At 35.3% G+C, this 19,395-nt stretch overlaps 1 protein-coding gene across 11 annotated transcripts in view; it reads right to left on the reverse strand.

The window, feature by feature from the left end:
- VPS13B (vacuolar protein sorting 13 homolog B) overlaps window positions 1–19,395 on the reverse strand; it is a 780,541-nt gene that overhangs the window by 377,118 nt on the left and 384,028 nt on the right. For 8 of the 11 annotated variants that reach the window (XM_070477337.1, XM_070477338.1, XM_070477335.1 and 5 more), the window contains 2 exons: window positions 11,456–11,659; window positions 8,112–8,270 (listed from right to left, as the gene is read on the reverse strand). In XM_070477337.1, coding sequence (XP_070333438.1) covers window positions 8,112–8,270; window positions 11,456–11,659 — 363 coding nt within the window. The remainder of the gene's footprint in view (window positions 1–8,111; window positions 8,271–11,455; window positions 11,660–19,395) is intronic. The other 3 variants (XM_020914637.2, XM_020914641.2, XM_070477344.1) reach the window with 1 other exon arrangement.

Below are 19,395 nucleotides of genomic sequence, written 5' to 3' on the forward strand. Positions count from 1 at the left end.
AACTTGAATTGTGAGAAACCATGTTTTCCTGAGTCCATAACATTAAGAAGATGACTGAGTATAAAGAAATGAGTGAAAGTGCTAATCTGGGAAATGAACTCTGGCAATTATGAATATGAGTTTCAGAAACCAGACTGTTTCATTATTACTTGTACCAGTGCGCCACATAAGAACCCTGATAAAAAAAAACTTATCAATACTAATTGATAAAGTACTAATTTCATCTGATAGTAAAGGTCAATGCACGCTTTGGGGCTTCCCTGGTGGCTCAGTGGTAGAGTCCATCTGACAATACAGGAGACATGAGTTTGATCCCTGGGTCGCGAAGATCTTATGGAAAAGGAAATGCAACCCACTCCGGTATTCTTCCCTGGAAAATTCCATGGATAGAGGAGGATGGCAAGCTATAGTCTGTGAGTCACAAAGAGATGGACATGACCTAGCGACTAAAGAACAGCAAATTAAGCTAAGTACCCAATTTAAGAAATTAGAAAAAACAACAGAATAACCCCCCCCTCCCAAAAGCAGTATCTGTCTTAGCCTAAGTAGTAGAAAAAAAGTTACCCTTGGGACTGTTTAAACACAACTCTGGGTTACATATAGGTTTGAGAGCTTTACTTCATACCACAAAAAAGTTTCAAAAAACATCCAGCTAAGAAGTTAACAGTTAAAGGGTCCCAGGTTAGTGATGGCCTTTGGAGTCCCTCAGAGAAGGAAATATATGAAATCCCTATTGGGGAACAGGCCCTCAAATACTATGAAAGAGTCTCATGAAGTCCCACTAGTGGAAGAACTCCAAATAGAAGAGCATGTAACACACAGAGAAACAGTCTATTAAGAGGAAGAGTTATGAATATAACAGCACAATTAAACTCTCAAGATTAAGATAACAGATTTGATAAATAATATAAAAGAATTTTACTGCACATGGAACAACAGACTGGTTCCAAATCAGGAAATGAGTACATCAAGGCTGTATGTTGTCACCCTGCTTATTTAACTTATATGCAGAGTACATCATGAGAAATACTTGACTGGATGAAGCACAAGCTGGGATCAAGATTGCTGGGAGAAATATCAATAACCTCAGATATCCAGATGACACCACCCTTATGGCAGAAAGCGAAGAAGAACTAAAGAGCCTTTGACGAAAGTGAAAGAGGAGAGTGAAAAACCTGGCTTAAAACTTAACATTCAGAAAACTAAGATCATGACATCTGTCCCATCATTTCATGGCAAATAGATAAGGAAACAGTGGAAACAGTGACAGACTATATTTTCGCGTTCCCAAATAACTGCAGATGGTGACTGCAGCCATGAAATTAAAACACGCTTGGAAGAAAATCTATGACCAGCCTAGACAGCATATTAAAAAGCAGAGCATTACTTTCCCAAAAAAGGTCTGTCTAGTCAAAGCTTGTTTTTTCCAGTAGTCTTGTATGGATATGAGAATTGGACTATAAAGAAAGCTGAGCACCGAAGAACTGATGCTTTTGAATTGCAGTGTTGGAGAAGACTCTTGAGAGACCCTTGGACAGCATTGAGATCCAACTAGTCCATTCTAAATGAAATCAGTCCTGAATATTCACTGGAAGGACTGATGCTGAAGCTGAAACTTCAATACTTTGGTCCCCTGATGCAAAGAACTAACTCATTTGAAAAGGCCCTGATGCTGGAAAAGATTGAAGGCAGGAGGAGAATGGGACGACAGAGGATGAGATGGCTGGATGGCATCACCAACTCGATGGACGTGAGTCTGAGTAAATTCCAGGAGTTGGTGATGGACAGGGAAGCCTGGCATGCTGCAGTCCATGGCATCACAAAGAGTCAGACATGACTGAGCTAATAAACTGAACCAATAAAAGAATTATGTTTAAAACAAAAGACAGAAAAAAAATTGAAAAAATGAATTCATGATATTGCTTTATGAATTTATATAAAATATATTTATAGTGACAATGCATATACATATCTCTATGCCCTGTATCATAATAAATCAGATTTCATTTAGTAAAAATGAGTTGATTTCCTAAATCATTTAACATCCACATATTAAAGAACCTTTTAAGCAGCTTTTAAGTAGTAAGCTACTCTATACCATGGGTACAAAGTTGGTACTGGTTGTTTAAATTAGGGTTATGCTATGGTAACAAAGATAATAGGTAATGGAGTGATTTTGGAAAGTTTATATTCCACATCAAGTATGGATGATATTGAAACAATATTTAACACTGTTTCTTCTCAGTTAATGTAAGCCTCTCAATGAGAGGTAAATTACCTCTATCTCATAATGTTTGACTTTAACATTTATTTCAGATGAAAAAAATAGCATAAAAAGCACAACACAGAAATAGAAAAAACAACAGTGTCAAATTTTCATTACATCTCTTGCTATTTGAACAAAATTTGTTAGAGCTGAAGCCTACTAGAAGTTTTCCTTCGCACAAAATTATTATCAAAAGGGAAAATTATGTTCAACTTAAAAAAGTTACCTGATATTGAAAAAGTTATGTGAAATATTTATTCAACATATTACTGAAAATCCTAGCCAGAGTAATTAGGCATGAAAAAGAAGTAAAAGGCAACAAAACTGGATAGGAAATAGCAGAATTATCTCTGTTGATTAACAACATGACCTTATATGTATAAAATTCTAAAAATTCCACAAAAAAATGTTAAAACTAATAAACTCATCAAGATACAAACTCAAAAAAAAAGTCAACTGTGTTTTTGTACAATAACAATGAGCGATCAGAAAAGGAATAAAACAATTCTATTTATAATAGTATCAAAAAGAGTAAAATCCTTAGGAATAAACCAGGAAGTGAAAGACTACAAAGTATTGCTAAAAAAAAATTAAAAAGAGGGAAAAAAAATACACACATGAATGTCCATGTTCATCAATCAGAAGACTTAACGTTAAAATGAAAAGTTGTTGTTTGATAGGTACCACATTGCTGTTGGGAAATTTTTAAGTTTTGGATACGGTTGGTGGTGATGGTTGCACAACAACCTGAATGTACTCAATGTCACACAATAGTACACTTAAAAAAGGTTTAAAAGGTAATTTTGCACCGTATATTTTACCAGAGAAAAAGTTTGATATAAAAATCTTAACTGGGATGTAAAATCATAATCTCATAGTATCAAAAAATACCAGTGTATTTGTTTAGCATTTGTAGAACATATGTTCACTAGTTTTATTTCATACAGACTGGGTTACTAGAGTGGCATAAAAAATATTTGATCATTAAATATTACTTTATCAATGAGCAAACTAAAATTAATATTCTATGAATACAATAGTATCATTGTTGGAGTTGGAAACCTGGAACAAGATGTGTACCTATACTCCCTATAAGGCTTCCCTGATAGCTCAGCTGGTAAAGAATCTGCCTGCAATGCAGGAGACCCTGATTTGATTCTTAGGTTAAGAAGATCCAGTGTAGAAGAGATAGGCTACTCATGCCAGTATTCTTGGGTTTCCCCTGTGGTTCAGCTGGTAAGAATCCACCTGCAATGTGGGAGACTTGGGTTTGATCCTTGGGTTGGGAAGATCCCGTGGAGAAGAGAAAGACTATCCAAATCAGTATTCTGGTCTGGAGAATTCCAAGGACTGTATAGTCCATGGGATCACAAAGAGTCAGACAGGACTGAGTGACTTTCACTTTCACTCCCTTTAAGGATGATAATGTTAGTGTCTTTTGTCTATCCAGTCCTTACCTCTTTCCTAATAGTCTTCTAGGCTAAACTCCTTCTATATGCAAATAATGCCTAAACTAAGACCCAGTTTAGATAAGGGATGAGTTATACCCAAGTGCCTTTTCAACTAGGATTACCTTGTTGACTACCTTGTTGATTGTCATACAATGACTGTGGAATTTCTACACAAAACAAATTTTCTGTAAATAAGTAAAAACAAGAGGGAACACTTTCCACATCATTTTATGAAGAGAGCACACTCATGACACCAAAATACAACAAAGTTATTATGTAAAAGAAAAGTTAAAGGTCAGTATAACTGATGATTACACAAACCAAAACCCTAAATAAATATTAACACACACAATCCAGCAAGATAAAAAAAAGTAAAGTATTCCACAGCCAACTTGGGTTTGTTCCAGATGCAAGATCAGCTTAATACTTGAAAATCAGGTGCTTCCTTGGCGGTTTAGTGGTAAAGAATCTGTCTGCCAATGCAGGATTCATGGGTTTGATCCCTGATCCAGGAAGATCCCACATACTGCAGAGCAACCCAGCCTGTGCAGCAACTATTGAGCCTGTGCGCTACGAGCCTGGGAGCCACAACTACTGAGCCCATGCGCTGTGACTGCTGAAGCCTGTGAGCCCAGAGCCCGTGCTCCACAAGGAGAAGCCACTACAATCAGAAGCCTGAGAACCACATTTGGAGAGTAGCCCCCATTCACCACAACGAGAAAAGCCTGCAGAGCAATGAAGATCCAGCACAGCCAAAAATAAATAAAATTTTTTTAAAAAGAAAGACAATCAACCAAAGTTACTAGTCACCTTAAAGGAAGAGGAAGAAACTAGTATATAATCATATCAACTGAACAAAAGTTCCAAATACCAAAGAATACTTCTATAATAAAATGGGAAAGATTTATAAAAATAAAACCAAAATCTGACTGAAATTAAGGAAAATACAAATAGAGGAATGTACCATATTCATAGATACTCAGTTAATATTTGTACTAACATACTGAGATGAATATTAATATATCTCTACTTTCAGAGATAATGAAACTAAAGAACAGAGGTTAAATAATGTGATCATAGGGCTTCCCAGGTGACTCAGTGGTAAAGAATCTGCCTGCAATTCAGGAGATGCAGGTTTGATCCCTGGGTCAGGAAGATCCCTTGGAGGAAGGCATGGCAACGCATTCCAATATTCCTGCCTGGAGAATCCCATGGATAGAGGAGCCTGGCGGGCTACAGTCCATGGGGTGCACAGAGTTGGACACAACTGAAGTGACTAAACACAATGTGATCATAAACTTCAGAGATAAAAACTCAAGTTCTCTGATTCCAAAGTGTTTTCTATAGATTCCATTAACTTAGAATCACACTCAGATGAGTCGGCCCAGTCCCTAGTTTCTGTGACACTAGCTTAAATTCACTGCATTTCAATTTTCTAGTAAATGAGATTTCCAACAATCCATTTCAACAGAATAGCTATAAACTTATGGAATTAAGAGAAATATCTTTGTTCACTTGTCAAGCTCTACAAAATTATTATACCAAATTAGAGGGAGGCAATCCTTAAAGCTGACAAAGTAGAGTCTATGACAAAAAGTGGGGAAGTGGAAGACACAATTTAGCTGGTTTTCCTCAGGAGAAAAAAAAAAACACACCTTAGAGAAAATAAATTTCCAACATTCTGTTTTTATGTTTGCAAAGTTACTATGGAAACTAAGTAAATGACTTGTAATTTTCACTTTTTTCTCTTTGATACTACATTTTTGGGAAAAATCTGAAATATGCTTGAATTCATTTAGGGATAATATTAAGTGCTGTCTTAATTCTATACCATCCATATTGGTAGTAAGCAAATCATTAAAATGACAGAAATGTCCTCTTCTGAGTAGGAAATCAGTACTAAATAAAGTATATTGAATAATTCTACATTCACTTTCCTCTACTCCTTAACTTATGTAATAAATAACTCAGTTATCAACATATTTCAATAGGTAAAGAAAAATTTAAATAGCATTTCTAGTATTAGTTTTGAAATGGTTTGTCAGGCACAGGTCATATAAAATGCATACAATATATTCATGACAAAAGAACTTGATTAAGAATTAATCAACCTTTATATATCAGTATTCATACAGCATTATTCATAATAGCTAAAAGGTGGAAATAACCCAGATGTCCATCAACAGATCAATGGATAAATAAAATATGCTATATAAACAAATTGAATATTAGCCACAGAAGAAGGGAATGAAATTCTTATACATGTTACTATGTGAATAAATCTCTAAAACATTACACTACATAAAATAAGCTAAACAAATACTTGTGATTTCTTATATGAGGTTCCCAGAATAGGTGAATTCACAGAGACAGAAAGTATTAATAGTGGTTATCAAGGATGGCGATGGGAAAATAGGGAGTCACTGTTTCATGGGAGAAGACTTCTTGTTTGAAATGATGAAGTAGTTTTGAAGATGGATAGTTGTTATGAATTGTGAATATAAAAAATGGTGAAAATGGTAAATAATGTTACTTATATTTTACCACAATAAAAATATTCAGCAAAAAAAAGTTAACCATTGATTTTGAGAATCTAATACACACAAGACAGAATGAGGAAAACAAAGATTCCAAAGACCAGTTTTCAGTACTCAAAGATGTTAAAAGAAATTTAATTCAAGTAACATGGCATATCAAGTTGAAATGCATGTTTTCCTTTTCTACCACGAAAGCACTGAAATTCTAGATAAAAGAATTTTGCCTTTTCTTTCATCTATTCTTCTTCAATCATTAATACACTGTTTATCTGGGAGGCTAACCTATGTGAACAATATATACAAAGATTCTTGTCCTCTGGTTTCTAGCTGTTCTGTGGAACAGCAGCAGGAGACAGGAAGGAGGAAAAAAAATATGAAGTCAGAGTATTAGTCCCTGTTTTCCATGCCTTTAAAGCCTACTTATAGCAACAACATCCTAGTGTTACTAGCTCCAGGTACTATACTATCTCCAGTGGTTTCCCTTCTCTTCCTTGTCCTTATGAGAATGTCACTTTCCTCTGACTAATAAAATAGTGAAACTTGAAACAAATAAAAGAAAATCTCAATATGTCAGAAAGGAAGAGGAAACACAAAATCTGGGTAATGAATGGGAACTGAGTCTGTGATGGTAAATGGAGGTATCAAACTCATGTAAGGGTCTAGAGGTTTGAGCAATGCCATGTTAATTCTCACTGAGGGCAAACTGGAGTCTAAGTTGGAGCTGTTTGCATAAAGCCTGGGACCAAAAACCAGCTGCTTTTTCAGTAAAACAGATGATTCACATGAGGCTTCACTAAACCATAGAAGTGTCATGAATGTTTTCCATATGGGGCACCAAAGTGGAGAGGAACAAGAAAGAACAACACCAACCTCTCTCTTCTCTCACCTTCCAAAGCCCTACTTGTATCAGTGATTGAAACTAGGTGGATTAGATATAGTTAAAGGGATAGTTGGTAAAGTGGAATTAAAAAATGAACTGAGAAAATGCCTTGGAATAAAAACAAAGCACTAATGACAGTAGAGAAAAAAAGAAAACAAATAAAAACCAACTAACAAATAGTGGTTCACAGACAAAGAGAGAGAACATGAGAAGTTCTAGAAAATAAGACTAGTGGGAATGTAGAAGAATTTTCCTGCTGTTGTCTGAGAATTTTTTAGAACTGAATAAAAATATTCCACAAAACCTCAAGTGTTGAGCAGGATAAAAGAGAACACACCTACACTTGGTGGCAACAATTTACTCTTAAAAGAAAAATTTATCAATGATTCAAGTTCTAGAATTCATATGATAACACACATTAGGGACCCTGGAGTTAGAAGGCAGAAGTTTTCATTTCAGCTTTGCTACTTACCTATATGATCTCAAACAAGTCACTTAGCCTCTGTAGTTACAAATTCTTCACTGTAAAAGGGAAATACTACTATCCAACTCATAATATAGGTTTCAGAATTAATAGAAACAATGCTTGCAAAGTGCTTAGAGTTGAATGATTACAGCGGAGGTAGCAGGGCATGCAAAGACAGCGTTTACTGTCTGGCTCTCTACTGCAAAAGATTGTGACCTCTGCTTGAAGATGGTACTTACTTCCGGGCTACCCCATGGTAACTGAGCTGTGGGCAGTTGCCTTCTCTCTTATATGCCCTATCTGGCAAGAACACCTCCATCAGAGCCATATCAGGGCAAAGGGCAGAGACACCAGCATGAAGGAAAGAGAGGCCTTGATCAGGCATGAGGTGGGGCCAGCCATGCCAGCTCATGCCAGCTCTACCCACAGAAATCTTCTAAATATTTAACATGCCACCTATGAGTGAGTGAGTGAAGTTGCTCAGTCGCATCATACTCTGACAGTAGCCTACCAGGCTCCTTCCATCCATGGGATTTTCCAGGCAAGAATACCGGAGTGGGCTGCCATTTCCTTCTCCAGAGGATCTTCCCAAACTATGGATCGAACCCGGATCTCCCACATTGTAGGCGGATGCTTTACCAACTGAGCCACCAGGGAAATCATGCCACCTCTAGGAACAAACAAAACTTTAAATTTTCTTCTTAGCATTAACTACATGAAGAAGACTTTGTTAAACTAATTAAATGGTATACCACAGTAGCACTAAGCTGTTATAAAATGATTTTATTACAATGGGGAAGGGATAGAATATAACTATAGAATAATTTCAATGTGACAATTATATTTAAATTCATCAACATCAACACTCTTTTACTGAGGCAATAATAAAAATATTAAAAATATATTTATCAAAGTAATACTATTACTCAGTTTACTAACTAAGACACACCACAGGATGCGTCAAAACTTTGCTGAGACATGGATCTCTTGGCCCTCAGGGTTTTGGAGTAGAGCCTACAGTGAATGGAGCTTTCAACGACTGAGAGATTCTTTTAATTACTCTAGATGCAAACATCATCTTCTATATATGTAATGACATGAAAATGGTAGGGAAGCAGTACTGTAACTAACCACAAAATATATACTATGTATATATTTTTATAGTTAATTATAACCTTGTGTTAGTTTCCAGTATACAGCATGGTGATTCAGTTTATACATATATATATAATATACATATATACATATATAAATATAAATATATATATTCACACACACAAATATATTTTTCAGATTCTTTCCCATTATATATTACTATAAGATACTGAATATAGTTCCCTGTGACATACAGCAGGTTCTTGTTTACTATTTTACATATAGTAGTGGTATATGTTAACCCCAAACTCCCTAATTTTTCTCCACCCCCACACGCTATCCCCTCTGGTAAGCAGTTTGTTTTCTAGTGAGTCTATTTCTGTTTTGTAAATAAGTTCATTTCTATCATTTTTTAGATTCCACATATAAGAGATACCAAAAGCTTTTGCAGTAAAGTTCACAATGCATAGTGTTCTTGCAATGCAAAAGCTCTTGAGACAGAGAGATTACTGTATTAAGTTAGTCAGACAAAGACAGATATCATATGATTTTGAAAAATGAAGAACTTCAACTTTTTTTAATGTAGTATTTTCCAAACTTATTTAGCCAAAGACTCCTTTTTTCACAGCCAGTATGTTGACACTGCACAAAATATACTTTGTGAAAAACTTTGGTAATCAAAAGCTTGCAGTGACACCTTGATAGATAAGGATAATACAAGTGAAACTGATAAAAGAAGTTAAATACTCTGAGCATATCACTGGTAGAAAGGAGGGTGTCCCACTAAACAGCTGTTTACTAAGTACTGCATTAAACAATGTCAAGATGAGCATGAGGATGTACGTATTTAGGGAGCAGTCTTTTAGAAAGAAATATTTTAAAACCATCACAAGTTCAGAAAAGATAGGGCTCATCTGGAATGGACACCTGTTGGTCATACACCTAGGACCTGCTATTCATACAAAGTACAACTTAAATGGTACTTTCTAGAACTGTGCTGTGTTCCAGCTAAACAGAAGGACATGGTAATCCTGATTATGAGATCTAACACAGATGAACATGCCCTGCAATTTCTAGAAGGAAGTCAATGTTTTTACCCAAAAAGGGTATGTCCCATTGACTCCATATCCCGAGCAGTTTTAGATTTTTCATTTGGGGAGAAAAAAAGTACTTCTATCACTTAGATCATTGTGATTCTTAAGATTTGGAATGAGCAGGAATAGAGAATAGAGAAGTTGCTTATGTAGGGGTCAAATGTCAATAGATCTACTCCAACATGCAGTACTTGGGTACAATCTCAAAAATGGCAGAATGGTCTCAGTTCATTTCCAAGAAGTTGATGTTGAAATTGTTCAACATCATAGTAATCCAAGTCTGCCCCAGCCACTGATGCCTAAGAAGTTGAAGTTGATTTGTTCTATGAAGACCTAACAAGACCTAAAACTAACACCAAAAACATGTCCTTTTCATCATAGGGGATCAAAATGCAAAAGTAGGAAGTTAAGAGATATCTGGAATAACAAGCAACTTTGGCTCTGGAGTACAAAATGAAGCAGGGCAAAGGCCAACAGAATTTTGTCAAGAGAACACATTGGTCATAGCAAACACCTTTCCCAACAACTCATGAGACAAATCTACACAGGGACATCACCAGATGGTCAATACCAAAATCAGCCAATTTGGAGAATATTATCTGACAGTAATTGAAGTAGGTGAAAATCCTGTTTATAAGTAAATATTTGAGCATTAAATTGTTTTAAATCTAAAAACAATATTTTTGGTATTTATGCATGATTTTAGTATATATTGGAGAAGGAAATGGCAACCCACTCCAGTATTCTTGCCTGGAGAATCCCATGGACTAGAGGAGTCTGGTAGGCTATGGTCCATGGGGTTGCAAAGAGTTGGACAAGACTAAGTGACTGACACTCAGTATATATTAAGAGCTCCAGAAATGCAACTACTAAAAAGAACAAAAAATTTCTTTTCTTTGAAACTTTATCAATTTTTCACTATTTCAGAAAATCACACCAACAATCACACTTGCAGCATTTAATACAGACCTGTAAAAGTATGTTTGCATCAGATACATTCACAGTAATTATATGGACCGAGCAACAGCATTACAACTTCTAATGTAACCATGCCTGAGCATTTACATATTACAATAATAATTTACTATACTTTAAATTACTTTCCTTTAATTCTTTATATTTTACTCAGGATATTATTTTTGAAAACATATGTATATGCAGGTTATGTTTATTTTCATTTTACAATAGTAAAGGAGGGGCTTTGAAAATATTTGTTATAAAAAGGGCATAGACATATTGGGTGAGGTCACAATGTGAAAAATGAAAAGGAAGGTTTCTATGATCAGAAGGAGAAAACTTTGCTTTGGTTAAGATTGAAAATCACAATCTAAAGATAATAAAGACACTCTGGTTCTGAGCCTCTTTTGCAGTCAGCTTCTAAGTTTTCACACTTCTGAGAAACCATACATTTACTGTGCCTTAGTTTTTGTCATTTCACAGAACCTCTCTTTCCTGAACTATCCCACTAACTACTGAAAGGGATGAAAATACTTGAACCTAAGAGAAACAGTAACATACAGCCATAGCTACCATAGCACATCATGAGCCTTCTAAACTCATCAGCTTCCACAGAGGTGAGGTCATCTTCATTCTCAATCCTGACATAGAACTCGGTGGTATATATATCACCCTTCATTTACTAACACAATTTTTCAGAAACACTTACCTCAGTAGTAGTTCCAATGTCAGCAGATGGGCTACATGTGCTATTATCTGGAGGAGCTGTGCCTATACTGCTTCTAACTGGAGAGCTAGGAAAAGGCCCCACCACGGATTCCGGGTACGCTGAAGAAGAACTGAGATTGCCTCTCTTCTGAATCTTATTCCAGACTTTATTCATGATACCTGTTAACTCATATAAGAGCTGCACCTGAGCAGAAGGAAAAAAATAAAAAGCAAAAACAAATCTTTCAACTTCTGGTCAAAACTGACTAAAATACTCAATGAGAGAAACCTAAAACTAAGTCCACAGAAACAAGAATACAAGAAAAAAAATCTATCAATAAATCACTGATCATAGTACTATATCATGGTCTATATGATATATAAGTATTACATATTATATATACTGTAATTATTATATACATGACCATGAATATTTTATCATGATATCATTCTGATGATATATAGAGAAAAAGAATTCAAATATATAATATTAACCACTTAATCATGAATTGAATTTGAGACAGATATAATAAATTTAACCATACTTAAAATTGGTCCCATATTTATAACTTGATGTTTTATAGCAAGTTAGCATTTTTGTGGGAAAATCATACTAATAAAATAATGCTAACAAAATAAAACGCTAATACAACAGCTTATGATGAGACAGATTTCTTTTAATATATGACTAATAGAACCACAAATAAATGCCTCTTAAACAGAGCCCTCAGGATAAAAAATTAGAAATCAAATTTATCCTAGTATATATGACTATTTAGTAATATATAATTGCCATTCTTCTGTTGAATTATTTACAATTTAATTGTAAATAAATTACAATTTTATATTTTCTGAAGAATAAACCTGAAAGTGGATTTCTTACCCAGCAAAATACAGTGAAAAGAAAAAGATATAACATAGAACAGTAAAAGGAAAATGTTACATGAGACTTTTCTATAGATAAAGAACATAAACTATCCTTCCTACTATTCCCCTCAGATTTGCCATTTCAATATCCAGAAAAAAAACTGTTTAACTTGCACGTTGTTTGACTAAGTTCTAAGATATTTACATAAGATTTCATAAATAAGCATTAATCATGGAATTTGTATGACAACATATTGCCATATACTGTATAAAAGAAGCCTAAGGGGAAAAATGCAAACACAATATATAAGCAAATCCACAGCTGGATACCATATTCTGCTTGCCATTAAAAAAAGAAAGAAAGAAAGAAATTCTCATATTTATAAGAAGTTTCAGCCCCAGGACACATCCAGATGATAAAGCTGGCTTCTTATGTGGGCAGAACAGATGCCTAAAAACAGTGTTGTCAATCCTTATTTGATATAAAACAGTACACGGGTTATAGTTTTTTCTTGCTTTTTGTGTGATGAAGTCTCAAATCTCAGATTATAGCTCTTTTTGTTTAAAAAAAAAATCTACTGGCTAGTGTTCCTAGAAAAAAGCTGTTAGAGAATTTTTAGTTTAATTCCTTTTGGCTTTCATAATCATTAGTACTCTCTAAAAAGAATTCATTTTGTTCCAAACCAAATTTTTTAAAAGATTATTTTACCTTTTCTTAAATAATTAGAACTGACACATAAAGAAAGTATAAACGGTTTCAAATACTTTTCAGGGCATAAAGTTTATTTACTTAAGAGAATTGATGCTGCCTTTATTGTCACTACTGCTGATTTCCTTTAACTCTAGCCATTAAATAATTGTATATGAATGTCACCAAGTATACTGTGTATTCAGCATGCCAAATAAGCAATGACATAAACTTGAAAAGTATCATTATTTTCAATGAGGAAAGTTACTACCACAGAATCCAGTCTTCCTCAATTCAAAGGTTTAAAAAAATAAGGCAAAAATTCTGAAGATAAATGTTCAACTCATATTCTTCAAGCTGTACTGAAAAATATACCCACAAAAGTCACAATGAGCTACTACTACCGACCTATTAAGACATCTGAAATTAAAAAGTATAACCAGACCAAGTATCAATGTAGATGGTAGAGCAGCTAAAACTCTCATTCACTCTGACAAAAAAACAAAACTTAGAATACAGTTTGTCAGTTTCTGAAAAAGATATACCTACCATATGAATGAACTATTTCCTAAGTGTTTCCCCAAGAAAACTTAAAATCTATGTCCACACAAAGACATATATAAAAAAACTGTTTAAAGCAGTTTTATTTCTAAGAGTCTAAACCTAGAAAAAAATCTCAAATTTTAACTAGTAAGTTAACCAACAGTACAATAGAATACTTAGCATAAAAAGAAATAAATTATAGATTCATGCAAAAACATGAATTAATCTCAAAATCACAATGCCGAATCAAGGAAGCTAGGCAAGAGAGAGCAAGAGAACACAACTGTATGATTCCATTTATACAGAATCCTAGCAAATGAAAATTAATCAATAACAGTATCAGTGATTATCCGGGACAAGGGGAGGAGTAAAAGGGAGAACAACAAAGGAGAACAGGAAATTTGAAGATGATGCATAATCTCCACTGTGAAGGTGATTTCGTAGGTACACTAGCCAAACGTCATCAAGTTGATAACCTAAGCATGTGCAATTTATTGTATTTATGCTGTTGTAGTTTAGTTGCTTCAGTCACGTCCAACTCTTTTGCAACCCCAAGGACTGCAGCCAGCCAGGTTATCTATCTCTGTGCATGGGATTTCCTGGGCAAAAATACTGGAATGGGTTGTCATTTCCATCTCCAGCAGATATTCCCCACACAGGGTTTGAACCCACATCTGCTGCATTGGCAGGTGGATTCTTTACCACTGAGTCACAAGGGAAGCCCTGTATTTATGTAAATCCCATGAAAACATTTTTAAAATTCTCTAAAAAATGAGGAACACATGAGGCAACTTTATATTGGGTATGTATGAAGGTGATTAAATATCGGTAATATTTTGCATATATGCAAGATATTAACTATAAAATGGAACATTATATTCTTTAAAAATTAACTGCACATATATTTTTCATTTAATCTTATGACCAATCAAAAATGAGACTTAATTGGGCTGGAGAGGCAAAGACAAGGCTCAAGAAAATATACTCTTGAAGGATAGACAGGATTTCAGTGGCTGAAAAGAATCATTCCAGTCACAAAAATAGCAAGAGCAAAAGCCAAGTGCAGAAAATAAAAAAGACATGATGTAGAGGCCATGAGAAGTTCTGAAGCATATTAGGAAGGTCAGATAGCAGAGTAAACAGAAAGGCAAACAGGAAGAAGAAAATTCATGGATAAACAATGTCAATGAAAACCAAGCAGGAATGGAACTCCAGCAAGCAATGTCTGGTCCATGTTGAACAAGAAAAAGCTCTAAATGAATATTTAGAAAGGCTATGTTGTTTAGCATACAGACTGTTACTAAACATTAAAATTCAGTTTCAAAAGAAAGTTTTTGCCAAAAAAACTCAGAAAACAAACAAGAAACACCCTGTTCATACACAGCATTACATTTAGTCACACTATTTGTTTACAAAATAAAACTGAAAATCAGAAGCATAGAGGATTTAAAAGTGAGTTACTGGTACAATACAAATCCAGTTTTGTCTGAACTCAATGATTGTGTTCTTAGATAGTAATGCCAAATTCCAATATTGTGGTGAAAACTGAACTTACAGCAAAAAAAAAAAAAAAAAAAAAAAACTGAATAAATGGATAGGAAAGGAGCATGAAATCTATTCTTTTTCATTTCCCATACTTAATTATTGGTAGAGAGAAAACTGAATTTTTATTATGTTAAAGAAGATTCTACATTATAGAGAATTCATTTAAGTTTTGAATAAACACATCTTTTAAGGTTTGAGAGACTAGTTCTTAAAGACATTAAAGGAAACGGGGTAACTGGTAGAATATTTAAGATGAAAGGCAAGGTTGATGGAAATCACTCCTACGAACAAATACTTTGATTCAACCAGGTTAAATATTTATAGTGTCCAAGGCTTTGACTGGCAACGAATAAGTTCTAGGAACTGACACAGCAGTTTAGGTCTCTGTAGCTGATATAAGGATCTACAACAAATTCAGACATGACAATAAATCTGTTTTAAGTCTGCCCTACATATAGAGATTGCACTATATTTTAAAGTATATATACTACTTGAGAGCTCTAAGCAATAATGAGCCAAAGTAATTAATGTGTATGTGCAAACACTTCTGATGTCATTCTAACAAATTAAAAAATGGTATGGAAGTAGGAATTGAATAGAATCAAGAAGCGTATACACTGGGCTATAATCCAAAGTCCACAAAGTTTCTGACAGTGTATGTAAAATTTAGTAGACATATACATTGTTCTGGGGGAAAGGCTTTTATAACATTCTCAAAGAAGTCCATAGCACAAAAAAGGATAAGAAGTACTTCAAAAAAAAAATAAATGGGAAACAAATAAACAAAAATACCGAGATTAGCTAGTAAGAAACCTCTCATAAGAAAGATGTTTATTTAGGGTCATTAATCTTAAAAACAGTAAAAGAAATTTTAGGGATCTTACATGTATTATGGGTGTTTGTATTTTATGACCCACAACACTTTATAAGCCAGAACACCCCCCTCCAAAAAAAAGATATATAGGTATACTTCACTAAGAAAGATGAAAGATTTTTGGCCAAAGACGCCATTAACTTTAAAGCAAATAACTGTACTATAGGGTCTGCATTTATAGAATATAAGGAGGCTCTTCAAACTGCTAAGAAATTTAACAGAAAAATTAAGTAAATGATATGAAATAACTCATAAAAGAGCAAATTAAGTGGCCAATAAACACTGAAAAGCTGTCCATCTACATTAATATTTAAAGTGAGCGAAGTCGCTCAGTCGTGTCCGACTCTTTGCGACCCCATGGATTGTAGCCTACCAGGCTCCTCCGTCCATGGGATTCTGCAGGCAAGAATACTGGAGTGGGTTGCCATTTCCTTCTCCAGGGGATCTTCCCCACCCAGGGATCGAACCCAGGTCTCCCGAACTGGAGGCAGACGCTTTAACCTCTGAGCCACCAGGGAAGCCCCATTTAGGAACATACAAATTAATGTAAACAAAATGAACTGTCAATTTATAAAAAAGCAAACTCAATGGCCAATAAACATTTGAAAAGTTGCTCAAACATCTGGTTTATCTCTCTTCAGCATGAAGGATTTCCTTTAGGATTTCTTACAGTGTAGTTCTACTGGTGATAGATCCTTTCATACAAGAACTGCCTTTATTTTGACTTCATTCATAAATGTTACATATTTTTTATTTAGAATTTTGAGTTGAGGGGCTTTTTAAACATTTTTCATAATTTAATGATGTTTATCTTTTGATCCCTACACTTTCCTATGAGAAGTAAGCGAACAATAAAAATTCAGTCCTCTTGCATGTAATGTGTCATTTTTTCTCTTTTTCTCATACCTTCAAGATATGTTCTTTATCTGTGGTTGTCAACAGTTGGATTATGATGTGCATATGCATGGCTGGATTATGATGTGCATATGCATGGCCTTCTTTGTGGGTTTATCTTACTAATCTTTCCCCCCTCATTTCTGGCCTATATGTAGCACTCAATAAATATCTGCTAAATGCTAAATGAACTGCTAAAGGGAAAAAAAAAATCAAGTCATCATCTGTAATTTTGACATAATCCAGAGGGAGCCTGGAACACAGGCTAAAGCAATCACTCACAAAAAGAGGTTTATTTGGAGTCTCATGTTTTACCATTAAAATTTAGGTTAATCTGGCAGACCAAGGATATCAAATAGTATTTTCAAAGATTTTGAGTATTTATAAAATAATAAGATAAACAATTGTTAATAAAATTACATTTCCTTAGCATATTTATTTATGAAAACTGAAACTGTTAGCGGCTCAGTAGTGTCCAACTCTTTAGAACCCCACTGACTACAGCCCACCAGGATCCTCTGTCCATGGGATTCTCCAGGCAAGAATACTTGTGCATGTGGCCATTCCCTTCTCCAGGGGCTCTTCCCAACCCAGGGATCAAACCCAGGTCTCTTGCATTGCAGCCAGATTCCTTACTATCTGAGCCACCAGGGAAGCCCATTTCTGAAAACAGTATTCAAGTAAATCCTTCAGTAATTAGACATGATGTGTTTGCCTTCATAGATTCCTAATGAAGCAATTTTCAGAGGTGTGGAGATGTAATGGGCTATATGGATAAAGCTACATGTAAAGTCTCAAATTCAAACTTGTACCATTGATTTAGTGTATTAATCATTGTTATATTGCTTTATCCTCTCAATACATGTTTGATAGTGTGGTTTAAAATTTTAAGTCAAAGACTTGTTAAATGGGAAAGAAAAAAAAAAAAAAAACAACCTCCCTTATCTATTTATTATGCAGATATCTGTTTAATCGGGCTTTTCTAATGGCTCAGTGGTAGAATCCGCCTGCCAAGCAGGAAACACAATTTGGATTCCTGGGTCAGGAAGATCCCCTGGAGAAGGAAATGGCAATCCACTCCACTATTCTTGCCTGGGAAACCCCATGGACAGAGGAGCCCTGTGGACTACAGTCTATGGGGTCACAAAAAAGTCAGATAGGACTTAGCAACCAAACTACAACAATCAACTACAAATCTTCAAAGTGCTGTACGGTTTTGTAGCTTCCAGTTCCTTCAGGAATACTGCCACATTCCACCAGGGATATTCATGGTAATTTACATCAGTTCAGTTCAGTTGCTCATTCGTGTCTGACTCTTTGTGACCCATGAATCACAGCACACCAGGCCTTCCTGTCCATCTTCCGGAGTTTATCCAAATTCATGTCCATCGAGTCGGTGATGCCATCCAGCCATCTCATCTTCTGTTGTCCCCTTCTCCTCTTGCCCCCAATCCCTCCCAGCATCAGGGTCTTTTCCAATGAGTCAACTCTTCCTATGAGGTAGCCAAAGTACTGGAGTTTCAGCTTGAGCATCAGTCCTTCCAAAGAACACCCAGGACTGATCTCCTTTAGGATGGACTGGTTGGATCTCCTTGCAGTCCAAGGGACTCTCAAGTCTTCTCCAACACCACAATTCAAAAGCATCAATTCTTCAGTGCTCAGCAACCTACTGCAGTACTCTTGCCTAGAGAATCCTGTGAATACAGGAGCCTGGTAGGCTGCTGTCCATAGGGCTGCATAGAGTCGGACATGACTAAAGCAACTTAGCATGCATGCATACACTGGAGAAGGAAATGGCAACCCTCTCCATGTATTCTTGCCTGGAGAATCCCAGGGATGGAGGAGCCTGGTGGGCTGCCGTCTATGGGGTCACACAGACTCGGACACGACTTACGTGACTTGGCAGCAGCAGCAGCTTTCTTCACAGTCCAACTCTCAAATCCATTACATAGATCTTGCGAAGTTATTTTCATAAATATCTCACTTAAAGTTCCCAACAACTTTGTGATCAATTTTGGATATAGCAGTTGGTAGCAGTTTAACAGAAAATGGTTTATTAGGACGCATCAAGAAAGAAAAGTAGAATTAAACGCACAGATAAAATTCATTACATTTTGGATACAAAGGGATTCTCAGGGCATGAGGTTCTTTCAGCCTTCATTTCTCAAAAAACAAACAAACAAAAAAACAGTCTTTGGTGTTTGGGGAGCAACAGCAAGGAGCCCCTAGAAATCAAGTGATTGAGGAAATGTAGAAAGAAAGGGGCAGACATAATAAGGGAATACCAGGCCAAAAATAAATTATTTATGTGATGACTTGACTTAGAACTGCTTTATATTTAAACAAAAACAATAAAACATGAGCTTAATTCTAAACAAGGTGAATATCTAAAGGAGATATTCCAGAGCTCTAGTTTTGAGCCACAGTCTTACCTTTAATAAGACTCATAGAAATCACCATACTATTCCGTATGAAAGTGAAGTGAAAGTGAAAGTCACTCAGTCATGTCCGACTCATTGCGACCCCATAG

This window comes from Odocoileus virginianus, chromosome 15 (genome assembly GCF_023699985.2).
Source record: "Odocoileus virginianus isolate 20LAN1187 ecotype Illinois chromosome 15, Ovbor_1.2, whole genome shotgun sequence".
Lineage (NCBI taxonomy): Eukaryota > Metazoa > Chordata > Mammalia > Artiodactyla > Cervidae > Odocoileus > Odocoileus virginianus.